This window comes from Phyllobates terribilis, unplaced genomic scaffold, assembly GCF_046119375.1.
Source record: "Phyllobates terribilis strain yellow unplaced genomic scaffold, ASM4611937v1 Scaffold_9__5_contigs__length_417890890, whole genome shotgun sequence".
Lineage (NCBI taxonomy): Eukaryota > Metazoa > Chordata > Amphibia > Anura > Dendrobatidae > Phyllobates > Phyllobates terribilis.
This window is the reverse complement of record NW_027362769.1, coordinates 397,309,155-397,328,369: the sequence shown is the minus strand read 5'-3', so window position 1 is coordinate 397,328,369 and position 19,215 is coordinate 397,309,155. Positions and strand designations below refer to the sequence as shown.

The following is a 19,215-nucleotide window of genomic DNA, read 5'->3' as shown; positions in this document are numbered from 1 at the left end:
AGGATGATGAGACCCGGTGACTGTCCAAAAGCGGCAGCGACTCTCGGGGCTCACGGATACAATCTTTCCCATTAGTGTCCACTTTTAACAATAATTAACAATAATTTAACAATAACTCCAAAAGACATACAGATAGGGTATTTAGATTGTGAGACCCAATGGGGACAGCGATGATAATGTATGTAAAGCGTGGCGGAATATGTTGGCGCTGTATAAAAATGAAGATTATTATTATTATAATTATTATATTTTAAGAAAAAAAATTAGAAGCTGAGGGTTCATTAGTCTGGTAATCCAGAGGGGAAACTGTGACCTTGTGGGTCCATTTACACAAGCAGATTTAGGTATAAGTGATCTCCAGCATTTGCACGTCAATCTGATATTTGTCCGCTTTGTGGATCAAACGTCCATTTTATTAAATGAGTTGGCAAAAAAAAAAAAAAATGGATGGCGTGCGAAAGCCGCCCAGGTTGTATTGGTTTCTCTTGATTTTATTACTGACTGATAACCAGGAAAAGACGGGAAACTTTAATGAGGGTTTTGTCCACCTGTCACAAGAGAAATCGGTGACACGTGGACTTTAAAAAACGGCCAAAAATGTATTGAAATCGGAACCAGTGCGCCCTTTTTTTTTTTTGCATTTGAGAAAAATCACTGACTTGTTACATTGCTTTTTCAATACATTTTTATTTTTTAAAAATTTTACTACCCTAGTCCTAAGTCCAATAGACTGCGGCGCCCGCACACTACACCACTGCTATGGGATGACCATTTTAGAGCAAAATCAAGAGTGGGGATCTTCAGAAGTGTGACAGATTTCAGTTATGAGGCGCTTGGAGAAAAAAGTGAGCCTGTCCCAGAAAGATTGGCAAAGCTCCTGAGTGCCAGTGAATTTCCTGTGAACCAGCACTTCTCGGCATGACACTGAGATAATTCTTCATTACACGGAGCCCCAGCGTCCAGTTGAACATCCAGGGTTGGAAGAGAGGTCATTTTGGGAGGAAGGAATTTTTGCTCCATGTGGGCAAAAATTTTTACAAGTGGATTTCACTTTCCACAAACAATCCTCAACTGGAGTAACAGCTGCAAAAATTGTCAAGTAAGATGTAAAGATACGCTTGCAGACTTTATTTTTTATGTGTTTTATTAACTGCACGTAAATAGCGTTACAATGCGGTCCGGTCATCTTACTGACAGTGCTGCTACGAGGAAAAAATTAACTTATTTCCTCCAGGGAGCAGCCGGCTTTCAGTGGTGGTGGTGTTCATGAATGGAATGAATCATAATCTACAAGTACGACACAGTACAGATGCGCTGCATAGCCTGCTGTCAATCAAAGTGTCGGGGTTTGCTTACAGTATAGTATAACCCTATATCTGTAGGTAAATAACATTTTCAGAGGTGACAGGTTCTCTCTATTTGCAAACCAACCATAGACTATAAACATCCGGGCGGTCTCCATATTAGTCTGCAATGATGATCTAAAATGTCATTGGAGTGCAAGCGGCTTCATGGAGATCGGTGGAGCAGGGAGTTCTGACACAGACCAATTCCCCATAGAGAAGGCAGCGATGGTTAAATAAATAAAAAAATAGATTATCAAAAATGTTCCTCAAATGTCTTTTATGATTTTATGGGGGGGACAGAATGTGTGACATTAATGTGTATATAAAAGCTGCTGAAAGTTATATCACTGTCACTAGCCCAGGACCCGTCCAAAAAAATAAAACAAGAATGTGTCCGATGTATAAAAATAATTGATTGAAAAGAGAACAAAATAAAAAGAGTATTTTTCGGACATGCTGTAAATATGTTTTCTCGCTGGGATACTCAATTAATATTTGCTTTTTTTCCCCGTAATATTTGAAGCCTGATTTTTATTCCATTTTCATTTTTTTTCTGTTGACTAAATCAAGGCGGATGTGGGATAAAGGAAATACGTGTCTGTTTTTCACTTTTTATGACTACAAATGACTGCTAAAATACATTTTTTAAGCTTCAAAAGCAGCACTGAAAAAACGCAGCACAAGCTGCATCCAAACTGCAGAAGAAAAACAGACGATTTTACAAAGCTGCGCAAAAAAAAAAAAAAATCCACATTAGAAATAAAACACTCCATGTGAGCGTTATTCTTACGCCGGTAACCCGGAGGTCTTGATGTGGAAACACCCTTCAGGATTTTGGTGCCACTTCCGCATTGTCTGGCTTCTATTAAGAACACGCTACACGAGAAAAAACGTGACGTCCATTTGTAAGTGAAAACCGCTGAATCGTGTGAATTATCTCCGACACAAAAAAGAAGAAAACATAGGAAGTCTGTATGTGCAGGTGAAGGGGGCGATCCAGGAGACGAGCACGGCTGGTGACGTCGTGTCTACAGATATGGCGGCTCACTTATGAATAGGACAGGGGCGCCATAGCTGCCGCAAGCTGGTGGGTATCTGTATGTGTGATATCACTTGCAGCACTTATCGCAGATATTGAAGTCAGAGGAGACGGGTTACCCCTTTAATGATCCGAAATGGCTGACTACGATGGCGACTCTCTATCCCTTTTTCAGCACGAAGTGCAGCTCTGGAGCACAAAATGCTGCTGTAATAAAGGAGATACTAAACTTTCACTCCAGCCTGTGTCTAACCTCAGACGGGTTACCCCTTTAATGATCCGAAATGGCTGACTACGATGGCGACTCTCTATCCCTTTTTCAGCACGAAGTGCAGCTCTGGAGCACAAAATACTGCTGTAATAAAGGAGATACTAAACTTTCACTCCAGCCTGTGTCTAAGCTCAGGCAGAACGCACGGAGTCGCCCTTCGGACGTCTATGTCAAGTTTCAGGCCTTTGTTGGACGTATACGCGATGAGGACAGGTCGCCCATAGATACCTATAACGTGCGCCATTTTGTTGTAGACCGTCCTATGGAATAATGGCCTCTATTTTGATGTCCCATTCTACAAAAAGACCCCAAAAAGGCGGCACAATTATGTCTTCTGACGGGTAAACGGCGCCGTAGATACTTTTGGAGCATAAAACAAACGTAGGCGCCGCGGTTACGTGAGAAAATGACAGATCTTTCATCTTCCTATTAAATGATCTCAGGTTTATAAGAGCCGGAGGCGAAGGACTTAGAGGACGGCCATTATGAAGGATGTTACCATGGCAACTTAGAGGAAAAATAGGTAAAAGTATGAAATTATCCAAGGGTAGTACATATAAGTGGGACGCGCTACCACCAGTCAGAATAGTTTATTTATAGCATAAGTATGTGAACCCCCCACCCTCCATTGTTCATATGTGTATTTACTGTGACAATTGTTCAACGTTCAGTGACAAAGTTATTTCTGAGAAATAAAAAACTGTATTCCTATAGTTTGGGAGAGACGCGGCGCTCTGCCCTATGCCCCGGACTCTATGGTACAAGCCGCCGCGGCTCCTCCTCAGATGTCGCCGTTTATAATCGCATCCGACGCCGCAGATTCGTTAAAAAGCAGATAGGAAATAACGGAAAAATTAATATTTATTGCTGCCGCAGTCAATTTGTCAGTGTGAATTTGTCCAGAAAAGACGCAAAATGGGGGAATAAAGCAAAAAATGGATTTTTAAATTTGTGTATTGAAAGTGCGACGGGAGATGAACGGAGCAAGTAAAGTTATCTCTCTGGACGCAGATTCGTCACGATTGAAAATGTGGATAAATTAATAACCCGGGCTTCCGGCGGGAGGATGGATGGCTGCCGAGCGGGGAGACTGTAGCGGGGAAGCAGACCGAATAATTCCGAGAACAGCCGAGGAGCCGGTGACGAAAGGGCCGCCCTGCGGCGAAAGTGCAGGTCCAGGATGCAGGCGGCGTTACTGAGACACAGAGGATCCGGGGGAAGAGACAGCCGGGAGCGGAGAGACAGCCAGGTGAGAGAGCGATCGCCCCGCAGCACAGAAACGCCCTGGAGACTGCTGCTAAAGAGACGAGCACAGCCGAGACAGCGCGAGGGCGGGAAAGAGACGGACACCGAGAGAGACGGAGACTGGCAGAGAGCGAGACTGCAGGAGGGGACCGAGACTGTTACCGAGGAAGAGATACAGAGAGAGGAATAGACACACGAGCACCGAGAGGGGGGAAGAAAGAGACAGACACTGGTGAAGGGGCAGGGAATGAGGGGTAGAGTGAGACAGGCATTGATGAAGAGGGAGGAGCACTGACGAAGAGAGCGAGAGAGACAGTTACCGAGTGTGAGACAGGCACTGAGGGAAAGAGAGAGTGGAGGGGCACTGAGGGAAAGAGAGAGTGGAGGGGCACTGAGGGAAAGAGAGAGTGGAGGGGCACGGAGGGAGAGAGAGGGAGAGGGGCACCGACAGAGGGAGAGAGACAGTTACCAAGTGTGAGACAGGCACTGAGGGAAAAGGGAGTGGAGGGAGAGGGGCACCGACGGAGGGAGAGAGACAGTTACCGAGTGTGAGACAGGCACTGAGGGAAAAGGGAGTGGAGGGGGGCACGGAGGGAGAGAGAGCGAGAGAGGCGCTGACGGAGGGAGAGGGGTGCAGGGGGAGAGAGGGAGAGGGGCGCCGACGGAGAGAGCGAAAGGGGCGTTGACGGAGGGAGAGAGAGCAAGAGAGACAGTTACCGAGTGTGAGATAGGCACTGAGGGAAAGAGGGAGTGGAGGGGAGCCGACGGAGTAAGAGAGAGAGAGAGAGGGGAGCCGACGGAGGGAGAGAGAGCGAGAGGGGCGCCGACGGAGGGAGAGAGAGCGAGAGGGGCGCCGACGGAGGGAGAGAGAGCGAAAGGGGCGTTGACGGAGGGAGAGAGAGCGAGAGAGACAGTTACTGAGTGTGAGACAGGCACTGAGGGAAAGAGGGAGTGGAGGGGCGCCGACGGAGGGGGAGAGAGCGAGAGGGGCGCCGACGGAGGGGGAGAGAGCGAGAGGGGCGCCGACGGAGGGGGAGAGAGCGAGAGGGGCGCCGACGGAGGGGGAGAGAGCGAGAGGGGCGCCGACGGAGGGGGAGAGAGCGAGAGGGGCGCCGACGGAGGGGGAGAGAGCGAGAGGGGCGCCGACGGAAGGAGAGAGAGCGAGAGGGGCGCTGACGGAGGGAGAGAGAGCGAGAGAGACAGTTACCGAGTGTGAGACAGGCACTGAGGGAAAGAGGGAGTGGAGGGGCGCCGACGGAGGGGGAGAGAGCGAGAGGGGCGCCGACGGAGGGGGAGAGATGGAGAGGGGCGCCGACGGCGGGAGAGAGACAGATACAGAGTGTGAGACAGGCACGGAGGAAAAGAGGGATTGGAGGGGAGCTGACGGAGGGAGAGAGAGCGAGAGGGGCGTCGACGGAGGGAGAGAGAGCGAAAGGGGCGCTGACGGAGAGAGAGCGAGAGAGACAGTTACCGAGTGTGAGACAGGCACTGAGGGAGTGAAGGGGAGCTGACGGTGGGAGAGGGGCGCCGACGGAAGGAGAGAGAGCGAGAGAGACAGATACCGAGTGTGAGACAGGCACTGAGGGAAAGAGGGAGCGGGAGGGGCGCCAACGGTGGGAGAGAGAGCGAGAGGGGCGCTGACCGAGGGAGAGAGAGCGAGAGAGACAGTTACTGAGTGTGAGACAGGCACTGAGGGAAAGAGGGAGTGGAGGGGCGCCGACGGAGGGGGAGAGAGCGAGAGGGGCGCCGACGGAGGGGGAGAGAGCGAGAGGGGCGCCGACGGAGGGAGAGAGAGCTAAAGGGGCGCTGACGGAGGGAGAGAGAGCGAGAGAGACAGTTACCGAGTGTGAGACAGGCACTGAGGGAAAGAGGGAGTGGAGGGGCGCCGACGGAGGGGGAGAGAGCGAGAGGGGCGCCGACGGAGGGGGAGAGAGCGAGAGGGGCGCCGACGGAGGGGGAGAGAGCGAGAGGGGCGCCGACGGAGGGGGAGAGATGGAGAGGGGCGCCGACGGAGGGGGAGAGATGGAGAGGGGCGCCGACGAAGAGAGAGAGACAGATACCGAGTGTGAGACAGGCACAGAGGGAAAGAGGGAGTGGAGGGGAACTGACGGAGGGAGAGAGAGCGAGAGGGGCGTCGACGGAGGGAGAGAGAGCGAAAGGGGCGCTGACGGAGAGAGAGCGAGAGAGACAGTTACCGAGTGTGAGACAGGCACTGAGGGAAAGAGGGAGTGGAGGGGCGCCGACGGAGGGAGAGAGAGCGAGAGGGGCGCCGACGGAGGGGGAGAGAGAGCGAGAGGGGCGCCAACGGACGGGGAGAGAGAGCGAGTGGGGCGCCGACGGACGGGGAGAGCGAGCGAGTGGGGCGCCGACGGACGGGGAGAGCGAGCGAGTGGGGCGCCGACGGACGGGGAGAGCGAGCGAGTGGGGCGCCGACGGACGGGGAGAGCGAGCGAGTGGGGCGCCGACGGACGGGGAGAGCGAGCGAGTGGGGCGCCGACGGACGGGGAGAGCGAGCGAGTGGGGCGCCGACGGACGGGGAGAGCGAGCGAGTGGGGCGCCGACGGACGGGGAGAGCGAGCGAGTGGGGCGCCGACGGACGGGGAGAGCGAGAGCGAGCGAGTGGGGCGCCGACGGACGGGGAGAGAGAGAGCGAGCGAGTGGGGCGCCGACGGACGGGGAGAGAGAGCGAGCGAGGGGGGCGCCGACGGGGGGGGGGGGGGGTGAGAGAGCGAGAGGGGGGGGCGCCGACGGGGGGGGGGGGGGTGAGAGAGCGAGAGGGGGGGGTGGTGAGAGTGAGAGCGCGCTCGAGAGGAGCGCCGACTGGAAGAGCGCGCGAGCGAGAGGACAGTGCTAAGGGGAAGAAAGAGTCAGGCAGTGACGAAGAGAGAGACCATGATGGAGAGAGTGGCACTGAGGGGGAAGGGAAAGAGACGGGCGATGATGGGTGCCGAGATACAGTGGCCCCTGTGCCCTCTGGTGGCTCCTCATCTGGGGCCCCTGTGCCCTCTGGTGGCTCCTCATCTGGGGCCCCTGTGCTCATCACTCTTGTCCCCTTTACAGGTCAGATGTCCCCAGATGGAGCCCGAGGGCGAGAGTCACAGAGCGGGCGGCTTCCAGTGGAGGAATTACAAACTGCTGCTTGACCCCGCGCTCCGCAAAGCCGCACAGAAGGTTTACCGCTACGATGGCGTGCACTTCAACATCACGGTAAGAGGCGCAGAGTGCTTTCACTGTGAAGGAGGGGTGTAATGTAGACACTGTTCTGTCCGGGCGGCTCTGGGGGTCCGTCCCTCTATGTGGCAGTTTTGCCCATGGGTCACTGAATCTGTGCAGCTGTTCTGTTCCAGTGATTGTGGCTCTGTACGGCGCCTGTCTCCCTGTGCGGCATTTCTGTCCCGGTGGTGGTGGCCTCCCTTATTGCGTCGCCGCCGCCGGCCCCTCCCCTGTTGCGTCGCCGCCGCCGGCCCCTCCCCTGTTGCGTCAGGAGTGTGCACTGATTCCCTCTTCTCTCCTAGGATGGGACGTATCTTCCAGTCGGAGACGTGCGGGATCCTCGGCAGCACCGTCTGTGGAGTAAACCCCGGGATGTGTCCCTTCCTGTTCCCAAATTTAAGGTACTGGCCCCGATTTCCTCATCGGGGGAGGGGAGGACTCTGCGGACTCTCCCACAGGTCGTGTTTTCCTTATCACTTTCTTCTCTGCTTTCTCGTCCAGTTTGATGAGTTTTACGTCGGGCAGCTCCCGCAGAAGGAGGTCACCTTCGCCCACCTGAACGACAACGTGCGTGAGCTCTTCCTAAAAGAAATGTGCCGCAAATTCGGGGATGTGGAAGATGTGGAGATCCTGCTGCACCCAAAAACCCGCAAGCACCTCGGCCTGGCGAAGGTCCTGTTCTCCAGCTCCCGAGCCGCGAGGGAGACCGTCACCCACCTTCACAACACGTCCGTCATGGGCAACATCATCCACGCAGAGCTCGACACCCGAGGTAAATGTGGGATCGGGGACGGGAAGGACATGAGTGGGATCGGGGTATCTTCTGCTAACAGTAAAGAGAAATGTGCAGGTCGTCCTCACATATAAAACCCCAATCAGATGTCGCCACTTACCGGGATCTTCACTGTTCAATCAGCCTCGTGTGACCCGGCCCCAGTTGTATAGAGGCATTATACCAGCACCTTCAGGTCCTCACCAGAACATGTCATCTTTTTATAGGTCAGCAACGACAGAAATACTACGACCTAGTCGTCAGTGGATCCTACAACCCCCAGACTGTTCCCACCACCGGCCGGTGGGTGCAGGAGAGGCCTCCGGAGCCGGTGAGCATTCATTGTGGAGTGCGGAGTCTGCGTGCTCACCGGGCCATCCGCCTACATAAACCTCATCTATCTGCAGGTTGACTGCCGGCGCCGCCTGTCCAGTGACAGCACGCTGGTTCCCGGGAATGGGACGCCGTCGTCTCAAGACCTGGGCTCCACCTACAGCCAGTACACCCCGTCCCTCTCCTCCTCACAGGGCACCCCATACACTCCGAGGGCTGGGACGCCCTACTCTCAGGACTCTGCCTATTCCAGCAGGTGAGGCCTCGTCAGACTGTATGTGTGTGTGTGTATAGGGGGCAGCACTGGGTATACATCGGTGTATATACAGTTGTGCTCAAAAGTTTACATACCCCGGCAGAATTTTTCCTTTCTGCCTTGTTTCAGAGAATATAAATGATAACAAAAAAAACTTTTTCTCCCCTCCTGGTTATTGGTTGGGTGAAGCCATTTATTGTCAAACTACTGTGTTTTCTCTTTTTAAATCTTAATGACAACCAAAAACATCCAAATGACCCTGATCGAAAGTTCACATACCCTGGTGATTTTGGCCTGATAACATGCACAGAATTTGACACAAATGGGGTTGAATGGCTACTAAAGGTAACATCCTCACCTGTGACCTGTTTGTTTGTAATCAGTGGGTGTGCATAAAAGCTGAGTGAGTTTCTGGGATCCAGACGGACTCTTGCATCTTTCATCCAGTCACTGACGTTTCTGGATTGTGAGTCATTGAGAAAGCAAAATAATTGTCAACGGATCTATGGGAAAAGGTAGTTGAACTATATAACACAGGAAAGGGATACAAAAAGATATCCAATAAATTAATAATGCCGGTCAGCAGCGTTCAAACTGTGATTAACAAATGGAAAATCAGGGGCTCTGTAAAATCCAAACCACGGTCAGGTAGACCAACAAAAATTTCAGCCACAACTGCCAGGAAAATTGTTCGGGATGCAAAGAAAAACCCACAAATAACATCAGCTGAAATTCAGGACTCTCTGAAAACTAGCGGTGTGGCTGTTTCAAGATGCACAATAAGGAGGCACTTGAAGAAAAGTGGGCTGCATGGTCAGGTTTCCAGAAGAAAGAAATTACTGTGCAAATGCCACAAAGTATCTCTCCTACAATACGCCAAACAGCACAGAGACAAGCCTCAAAACTTCTGGAACAAGGTAATTTGGAGTGAAGAGACCAAAATTGAACCTTTTGGCCACAACCATAAACGTTACATTTGGAGAGAGGTCAACAAGGCCTATGATGAAAGGAACACCATTCCTACAGTAAAGCATGGAGGTGGATCGCTGATGTTTTGGGGATGTGTGAGCTACAAAGGCACAGGAAACTTGGTAAAAGTTGAAGGAAAGATGAAAGCAGCACGTTATCAAATACTGGAGGCAAATTTTCACTCATCAGCTCGGAAGCTGCGCATGAGACGTACTTGGACGTTCCAACATGACAACGATCCAAAGCACAAGGCCAAGTCGACCTGTCATTGGCTACAGCAGAACAAAGTGAAGGTTCAGGAGTGGCCATCTCAGTCTCCTGACCTCAATATCATTGAGCCACTCTGGGGAGATCTGAAGCGCTCAGTTCATGCTAGACAGCCCAGGAATTTACAGGAACTGGAGGCTTTTTGCCAAGAAGAATGGGCAGCTTTACCATCTGAGAAAATAAAGAACCTCATCCACAACTACCACAAAAGACTTCAGGCTGTCATTGATGTTAGAGGGGGAATACACGGTATTAAGAACTGGGGTCTGTGAACTTTTGATCATTGGATGTTTTTGGTTGTCATTAAGATTTAAAAAGAGAAAACCCCCATAGTTTGACAATAAATGGCTTCACCCGACCAATAACCAGGAGGGGAGAAAAAGCTTTTTTGTTATCATTCATATTCTCTGAAACAAGACCAAGAAAGGAAGAATTCTGCCGGGGTGTGTAAACTTTTGAGTACAACTGTGTGTGTGTTTAGGGGGCAGTGTGTGTGTATATGTGTATATAGGGGGGCTGCACTGGGTGTACACCGGTGTATAGGGGGCAGCACTGGGTGTACACCGGTGTGTATATAGGGGGGCTGCACTGGGTGCACACCGGTGTATATATGTGTATATAGGGGGCAGCACTGGGTGTACACCGGTGTGTATATAGGGGGGCTGCACTGGGTGTACACCGGTATATAGGGGGCAGCACTGAGTGTACACCGGTGTATATATAGGGGGCAGCACTGAGTGTACACCGGTGTATATATGTGTATATATAGGGGGCAGCACTGGGTGTACACCGGTATATAGGGGGCAGCACTGGGTGTACACCAGTATATAGGGGGCAGCACTGAGTGTACACCGGTGTATATATAGGGGGCAGCACTGAGTGTACACCTGTGTATATATAGGGGGCAGCACTGAGTGTACACCTGTGTATATATAGGGGGCAGCACTGGGTGTACACCGGTATATAGGGGGCAGCACTGGGTGTACACCGGTATATAGGGGGCAGCACTGGGTGTACACCGGTATATAGGGGGCAGCACTGGGTGTAAACCGGTGTATATAGGGGGCAGCACTGGGTGTACACCGGTGTATATAGGGGGCAGCACTGGGTGTACACCGGTGTATATATGTGTATATAGGGGGCAGCACTGGGTGTACACCGGTGTATATAGGGGGCAGCACTGGGTGTACACCGGTGTATATAGGGGGCAGCACTGGGTGTACACCGGTGTATATAGGGGGCAGCACTGGGTGTACACCGGTGTATATGTGTGTATAGGGGGCTGCACTGGGTGTACACCGGTGTATATGTGTATATAGGGGGCAGCACTGGGTGTAAACCGGTGTATATAGGGGGCAGCACTGGGTGTACACCGGTGTATATGTGTATATAGGGGGCAGCACTGGGTGTAAACCGGTGTATATAGGGGGCAGCACTGGGTGTAAACCGGTGTATATAGGGGGCAGCACTGGGTGTACACCGGTGTATATGTGTGTATAGGGGGCTGCACTGGGTGTACACCGGTGTATATGTGTGTATAGGGGGCAGCACTGGGTGTACACCAGTATATATGTGTATATAGGAGGCTGCACTTTAAATGAGGTGTGTCCAAACTTTTGGTCTATACTGTATATGTGTGTATAGGGGGCAGCACTGGGTATACACCAGTGTATAAGGGGCGCTGACATCGGTATATACTGCACCTGCTTCTGTCCTGTGTCTCTCCCACTGTCCAGGTATGCTGGAAGTTGTAGTTGTCCTGCAGGTTGGGGAGCGGCCGCTCAGGGTCACATGGGATGTCTTCAGGTCGGACACAGGGATGATGTTTCCACTATGTTATGGTCGGGGTCTGTATCTGTTCCGGGGTTCCAGTTCCCGGCCAGTCGTGTGACGCTCTCCTACTTTCCTCGCAGGCAGGGGACCCCCAGCCATTCCAGCTCCCAGGACTCCTCAGGATACAAGTCGCGGCGGCAGGAGAACAGCACTGGCGATTCGTACTCTCGCCGCTCCGGACACCACTACTCTCCGGCCACCACCTCCTCCACGTCCTCCTCCTCACAGCACGACAGCACCCACAGACGTTACCACCGCCACCAACACCGCTCCTCCCCACAGTCCTACCGCTCCCGCCACCGCAAGCCGCCCCCGCCCCCAGAAGAGCCGCCCTTGCATCGCTTTCCCGGGACCCCACCGCTTCCCACCCCTCCGCCACTCCCACCCGATGACCCTCACCCTGACCGTGACTACAGGATGGCCCACCCGCCCCTTCCTCCATCTCCTCCCTCCTCCTCTGTACCGCATCCTCCTCCTCCACCCTCCGAAGGCTGGGAGCCTCCTCCGCCGCCGCCCCCGCTCCCAGCCTGCTCCCCGCCCCCATCTCCCTCCCGGTCATGCTCCCCGCTCCCTGACGGTATCTCGGAGAGCCTGCCGTTCACCCAGCACAGCAGCAGCCTGGACTCCCGCATCGAGGCGCTCCTGAAGGAGCAGCGCTCCAAGTTCTCCTTCCTCCCCTCCGACACCGAGGAAGAAGATGAAGGAACCGCTGAGGGCGGCGGGCAAGAGGCCGCCGTCCACGAAGAAGTCCCACCGCCCGTGCACGGTCCCTACACCCCTCCTCCGCCCGCCAGCTTCGAGGATGTGTCGGCAGAGGCCATTCTGAGGTTCGGTGACCTCGGCAGGACGACGGCAAACGGGCAAGAACGGGTAAGATGGCAAACCTTCCCTATATGTCACACACTGATCCTAACCGATCGCTGGAGATCTGCTCAGACCTGACCAATCCACCTGCTTCACCGCCCACACAGCTGAGGGTTTGTCACAGGGAGACGGGGCCCAGCTGCTTGTCTAAGGTCGGCGAGGGATGAAATCCAGAAGTGTGAATATAATGTATTGCAGCCTGCAGTGTAAAGAAGGGAGGTTTTCATTCTCCTTGTTGCCATTACAAAAATCATAAAACCCTCCATTCTTTATACTGCAGGTGTCATTCAGAGAGTTTATAATGCTGTGCGATTGCTCTCTGGTGTCATGTGCTTCCTGGTCTGTGCGCTGCTGTATAACACCCTGCTTATTTTGCTGTCTCACCGAAGTGCCGCCCCGGCCTCTTGCGCTCTCGCGGCCGTCGCGCCCTCGCATACATGGACGGCTTCAGGGATCGCACGTACTAACCAGTCAGCGGCAGGGACTCCAGAGGACCCCCGGGGCCGCGACGCCTGCAGCCGACAGGACTTTTTGTTTCTACCTCACAGACTTGTGATGCTTTTTTTTTTTTTAGCGGTAGCGTCCCTTTAAGGCCGCAAAATGCAGGACGTCCCGCCTCTGCTTCATCCGCCGCAGCAAGCGGCCATTGTTTCTGTCTCCTTATTTATGTGTAGATTAAATATGTCTGCCTGAAATGTGTCGCATCCTGAAGAAAGCCGCCGCCGCCATCGACGCCCGCACCTTGAGTTAACTATGAAGCCTTAAAGGGGTTGTCACTAATCACTTTTCACAAGCAGGGATCTCACGGTCACCAGGACGGAGGAGCGATCACTTGATCTCGGAAGTTTTCAGAAAGCAGCGAATCGTCGTCACGTGGAGCCGCCGCAGTCAAGACTGCCGTGCCGCACTTTCTCCCTCCCTGACGGCACCTCGCAGCCTTCCTAAACGTCCGAGATCACTTTACGTCTCCATTTCAGCAATGTAGTCGAATACTCGTCTGCAATCATCGGCCCGGGGTGTCGGGGTCTTAATCAGGGGCCGATCCACCTATTATATTGGCAGAAATATGCACAGCTTCATTAGGAAGTGTTTCATCTTTGTTATAAGGGAAGTAGTCAAGTTTTCATACTTTTGGACAATCCCTTTAAGGAATATAGACCCCATCAGAAGCTTATTTTTTTATTTTTATTACATGCATGTATTTTCTTTTTTGGCTGAATGTCATCTTTTGCAATTGGGTTCAATTAGAAATGTTTCAGCTTTTGCATTCTACACCCTCTATGTATCATAGTACGTAACAGAATGAGTTCGTCCTCAGGTCTGTATCTCTTATTACTTTTCTGAACCATCTTCTACATCCTCGATCGCAGTACATAGACTGCAGGCTGAGTCGGTCTCAGGTCTGTAACACTTATCTCCCTTTTCCCGAACCCTTTTCTACATCCTCTATGTATCACATTACCTAGCATATTGCAGAATGAGTTACCAGTCATCCTTCAGCGAGAATATTTTCTGGTCTGTAATGCTGATCTCTCTTCTACATCCTCTGTGTATCACTGTACATAGCAGAATGAGCTTCTCTTCAGGTCTGTAACACTGTTCTCTCGTCTTCATCCTCTGTATATGACTGTACATATCAGAATGAGCTCCTCCTCAGGGCTAGAACACTACATAGCAGAATGAGCTTTCCTTCAGGGCTGTAGCCCTGATCTCTCTGCTACATCCTCTGTGTATAACTGTACATAGCAGAATGAGCTTTCCTTCAGGGCTGTAACCCTGATCTCTCTTCTACATCCTCTGTGTATAACTGTACATAGCAGAATGAGCTTTCCTTCAGGGCTGTAACCCTGATCTCTCTTCTACATCCTCTGTGTATAACTGTACATAGCAGAATGAGCTTTCCTTCAGGGCTGTAACCCTGATCTCTCGTCTTCATCCTCTGTGGGTCACTTCACATATCAGAATGAGCTCCTCTTCAGGGCTGTAACCCTGATCTCTCTTCTACATCCTTTGTGCATCACTGTACATAGCAGAATGAGCTTTCCTTCAGGGCTGTAACCCTGATCTCTCTTCTACATCCTCTGTGTATAACTGTACATAGCAGAATGAGCTCCTCTTCAGGGCTGTAACCCTGATCTCTTGTCTTCATCCTCTGTGGGTCACTTCACATATCAGAATGAGCTCCTCTTCAAGGCTGTAACCCTGATCGGTCTTCTACATCCTCTGTGTATCACTGTACATAGCAGAATGAATTTCCTTCAGGGCTGTAACATTGATCTCTCGTCTTCATCCTCTGTGGGTCACTTCACATATCAGAATGAGCTCCTCTTCAGGGCTGTAACCCTGATCTCTCTTCTACATCCTCTGTGTATAACTGTACATAGCAGAATGAGCTTTCCTTCAGGGCTGTAACCCTGATCTCTCGTCTTCATCCTCTGTGGGTCACTTCACATATCAGAATGAGCTCCTCTTCAGGGCTGTAACCCTGATCTGTCCTCTCCTGGACCATTTTCAAAGCTGATGGAGACCGGATGAGGAATCTACTTAATAAATCAGACAAAAACATGGATGGCGAGGAAGGAAATAAGAATTACTGAATAAAGTGCGCTCCCGATGGAGCACTGGTAGATAACTCATTTTCCAGTCCATGCACAGTGATGCATAGAGGATGGAGAAGAGATGAGCGTTAGATCCCAGAGAAGGAGTGCGCTGATGGATTCACTGGTAACCCGTTCTGCACACTATGTACAGTAATACATGGAGGAGAGAAACAATACACAATGTATAATGAAACCCTATTGTGAAAATGACTTTTAGCCAAAAATGCATGCGTGAGAGGAAAAAAGAAGAAACTCTCCCCTTTAATCTCGGCGTTGTCCAGAGGTATCATTCTGCGATCAGACTTGCATACAAGTCTCCCTCTACCATTCTCCGGCTGTCACCTCTGACCACCCTGCGCCACTTCAGAGGGTGCAGGAGAGATTGGGTTGTAACTAGAGAGGAGACCATTGATCGCAAGTCTCTTGACGATAAAGTTTATGGCTGAAGAACACAGAAGTCGGAGGAATAAAAACTGAAGCTTCCGGCCATCACCTCTGAATGCAGCTCCTGATGTGACTGGAGTAGAAGATGACTTACTGGAAACTCCACACCAACGTTGTGGGAACTGGTACATTATGGGGGGGCAGTCCCGGTGTTCACGTGAGGTGTACCCGTGGCTGGTGTGTGGCTCCTCCAGAACATCAGAACAGGTCACACACTCTTATACCCCAAACTCTAACGTCTCTTCTACTCCAGCTACATCCAAAGCTGCAGTCACCATTTTGTTTGAGTTTGATATCCGTGTACCTTATCATGTTGGTACTTGTCCATTTACATCTGTGCGTCACGCCGTGTTGGATGTCATTTGGTTGCATCCGTGCGTCCCTTGTGTTGATGCTCGTCTAGTTACATTCGCGAGTACTACCTCGTTTCGGTGCATATCTGATTTACGTCCACCAGTCTTGGCTTGTGTTGGACCCTTTCTAGTAACGTCTGCGTGTCCCTCCTTGTCTGGTTACTTTTGCACGTTGCGCCTCGTGTTTGCGCTCGTCTGTTTATATTCGTGCATCGTTCATCATGTTGGCACTCGCCTGGTTACATTAATGCGTTCCGCCTCTTGTTGGATGATGTTTAGTTTCATCCACGCGTCCCGCAATGTTGTTGGCGTTGGTCTGGTCATGTCCGCCTCCTGCCTCATGTTGGATGTCACCTGCTTTCATCTGCACGTCCTGCCACGTGTTAGCGCTTGTCTTGTCTTTCTTGTATCCAGCATCATGCTGGAAGTCATTTGGTTGCATCCACCCATCCCGCCTCGTGGTGGCGCTCGTCTGGTTACATCCGCCCATCCCGCCTCGTGGTGGCGCTCGTCTGGTTACATCTGTGCGTCCCGCCTCGTGGTGGCGCTCGTCTGGTTACATCTGTGCGTCCCTCCTCGTGGTGGCGCTCGTCTGGTTACATCTGCGTGTACTTCCTCGTGTTAGTGCTCAGCTGGATACTTTTATCCATACCGCCTTGTGCTGGATGTTGTCTGATTTACATCTGTGCGTCCCACCTTGTGTTGGCTCTAGTTTGGATACGTCTGTGCGTCCCTGTTGGATGTTGTCTGGTTACTCTCGCGCGTCCTGCCTTGTGTTGGTGCAGGTCAGCTTACATCTGCATTGCGTGTTCCCCCTCGTGTTGGCGCTCATCTGATTACGTCTGTGCATCCCACGTCATGTTGGCGCTCGTCTGACTAGGTCTGTGCGTCCCTCCTCGTCTGTGCGTCCCTCCTCGTCTGTGCGTCCCTCCTCGTGTTGATGCCTGTTAGTCCCGCCTCGTGTTGGCACTATTTTGGTTACGTCTGTGTCCTGCTTCGTGTTGGCAGTCTTATGGTTTTGCCTGTGTGTCCCTCCTCATGTTGGCTCTCGTCTGATTACGTCTGTGCATCCCCTCGTGTTGGCGCTCGTCTGGTTGCATTTGCACTTCCCGCCTCGTTTTGCCGCTCGTCTGGTTACATCTGTGTGTCCTGCCTTGTGTTGGCGCTCGTCTGGTTACATCTGTGTGTCCCGTCTTGTGTTGGTGCTCGTCTGGTTACATCTGTGTCCCGGTTCGTGTTGGCGCTCGTTTGGTTACATCTATGCGTCCCGGTTCGTGTTGGCGCTCGTCTGGTTGCATCCGCGCATCCCGGTTCATGTTGAATCTTGTTTGGTTACATCTGTGTGTCCCGCCTCGTGTTGGATGTTGTCTGATTACTTTCACGCGTCCTGCCTCATGTTGGTGCAAGTTGACTTACATCTGCGTTGCGTGTTCCGCCTCGTTTTATCGCTCATCTGATTACGTCTGCGTGTACTTCCTCGTGTTAGTGCTCGGCTGGATACTTTTATCCATACCGCCTCGTGCTGGATGTTGTCTGATTTTACATCTGTGTTTCCCACCTTGTGTTGACGCTTGTTTGGATACGTCTGTGCGTCCCTTTTGGATGTTGTCTGGATACTCTCGCGCGTCCTGCCTTGTGTTGGTGCAGGTCAGCTTACATCTGCATTGCGTGTTTAGCCTCGTGTTGGCGCTCATCTGATTACGTCTGTGCGTCCCACGTCATGTTGGCTTTCGTCTGACTAGGTCTGTGTGTCCCACCTCGTGTTGGCACTCGTCTGTGCGTCCCTCCTCGTCTGTGCGTACCGCCTCGTGTTGCCGCTCGTCTGGTTACGTCTGTGCGTCCCACCTCGTGTTGCCGCTTGTCTGGTTACGTCTCCGCTTCCCGCCTCGTGTTGCTGGTTCTCTGGTTACGTCTCCGCTTCCCGCCTCATGTTGGTTCTCGTCTGTGCATCCCAGCTTGTGTTGGCGCTCATCTGATTACGTCTGTGTGTCCCACCTCATAGTTCTCGTCTGTGCCTCCTGCCTCGTTTTTGCGCTCATCTGGTTACACCTGTACATCCCACCTTGTGTTAGCGCTTGTCTAGTTATTTGTGTGTGTCACGCCTCGTTTTGGCTCTAGTCTGGTTGCATCCTCGCGTCCCACCTCGTATTGGCGCTCGTCTGGTTACATCTGTGTGTCCCTCCTCGTGTTGGCGCCTGTCTGGTTGCATCCACGCGTCCCACCTCGTGTTGGTGCTCGTTTGGTTACGCCTGTGCATCCGGCCTCGTGTTGGCGCTTGTCTGGTTACATCTGTGTGTCCCGCCTTGTGTTGGTGCTCTTTTGGTTACGTCTGTGCATCCCGCCTCTTGTTGGTGCTCGTTTGGTTACGCCTGTGCATCCTGCCTCATGTTGGCGCTTGTCTGGTTACATCTGTGTGTCCCGCCTTGTGTTGGTGCTCGTTTGGTTACGTCTGTGCGTCCCGCCTCTTGTTGGTGCTCGTCTAGTTGCGTCCCGTGTCGTGTTTGATGTCTGGTTACTTTCGCATGTTCTGCCTTGTGTTGGTGCTTATCTCTTTTTAGGACTGCGCGTCCCACCTCGTGTTGGCTCTCGTCTGGTTACATCTGTACGTCCTACCGCGTGTTGGTGCTCGTCTGGTTACATCTGTGTGTCCCACCTCGTGTTGGTGCTTGTCTGGTTACATCTTTGTGTCCCGCCTTGTGTTGGTGCTCGTCTGGTTACATCTGTGCGTCCTACCTCGTGTTGGTGCTCATCTGGTTAGGTCTGTGCGTCATGCCTCGTGTTGTCGCTCGCCTTGCAATGTCAGTGGGTCTCTCCTTGTGTTGGCGCTCGTCTGGTTACATCTGTGCGTCCTACCTCCTGTTGGTGCTCGTTTGGTTACGCCTGTGCATCCTGCCTCATGTTGGCGCTTGTCTGGTTACATCTGTGTGTCCCACCTCGTGTTGGCGCTCGTCTGGTTACATCTGTTTGTCCCGCCTTGTGTTGGTGCTCGTCTGGTTACATCTGTGTCCCACCTCGTGTTGGTGCTCATCTGGTTAGGTCTGTGCGTCATGCCTTGTGTTGTCGCTCGCCTTGCAATGTCAGTGGGTCTCTCCTTGTGTTGGCGCTCGTCTGGTTAGATCTGTGCGTCCTACCTCGTGTTGGTGCTCGTCTGGTTACATCTGTGTCCCACCTCGTGTTGGCGCTCGTCTGGTTACATCTGTGCATCCTACCTCGTGCTGACGCTCATCTGGTTACATCTGTGTGTCCTACCTCGTGTTGGTGCTCGTCTGGTTACATCTATGTCCCACCTCATGCTGACGCTCATCTGGTTACATCTGTGCGTCCTTCCTCATGGTGACTCTCGTCTGGTTACATCTGTGCGAACTTCCTCGTGTTGGCGCTCGTCTGGTTACATCTGTGCGAACTTCCTC

The 19,215-nt window shown here is 52.3% G+C and overlaps 1 protein-coding gene across 2 annotated transcripts in view; it reads left to right on the top strand.

Moving 5' to 3' along the window:
- Window positions 1-3,691: 3,691 nt before the first annotated feature.
- Window positions 3,692-19,215, top strand: part of SETD1A (SET domain containing 1A, histone lysine methyltransferase) — a 37,161-nt gene continuing 21,637 nt past the window's right edge. The window contains exons 1-7 of one of the 2 annotated variants that reach the window (XM_073648832.1): window positions 3,692-3,905; window positions 6,962-7,108; window positions 7,417-7,515; window positions 7,616-7,886; window positions 8,114-8,217; window positions 8,294-8,475; window positions 11,625-12,414. In XM_073648832.1, coding sequence (XP_073504933.1) covers window positions 3,837-3,905; window positions 6,962-7,108; window positions 7,417-7,515; window positions 7,616-7,886; window positions 8,114-8,217; window positions 8,294-8,475; window positions 11,625-12,414 — 1,662 coding nt within the window. In that variant the 5' untranslated portion in view covers window positions 3,692-3,836. The remainder of the gene's footprint in view (window positions 3,906-6,961; window positions 7,109-7,416; window positions 7,516-7,615; window positions 7,887-8,113; window positions 8,218-8,293; window positions 8,476-11,624; window positions 12,415-19,215) is intronic. The other variant, XM_073648833.1, reaches the window with a different exon arrangement.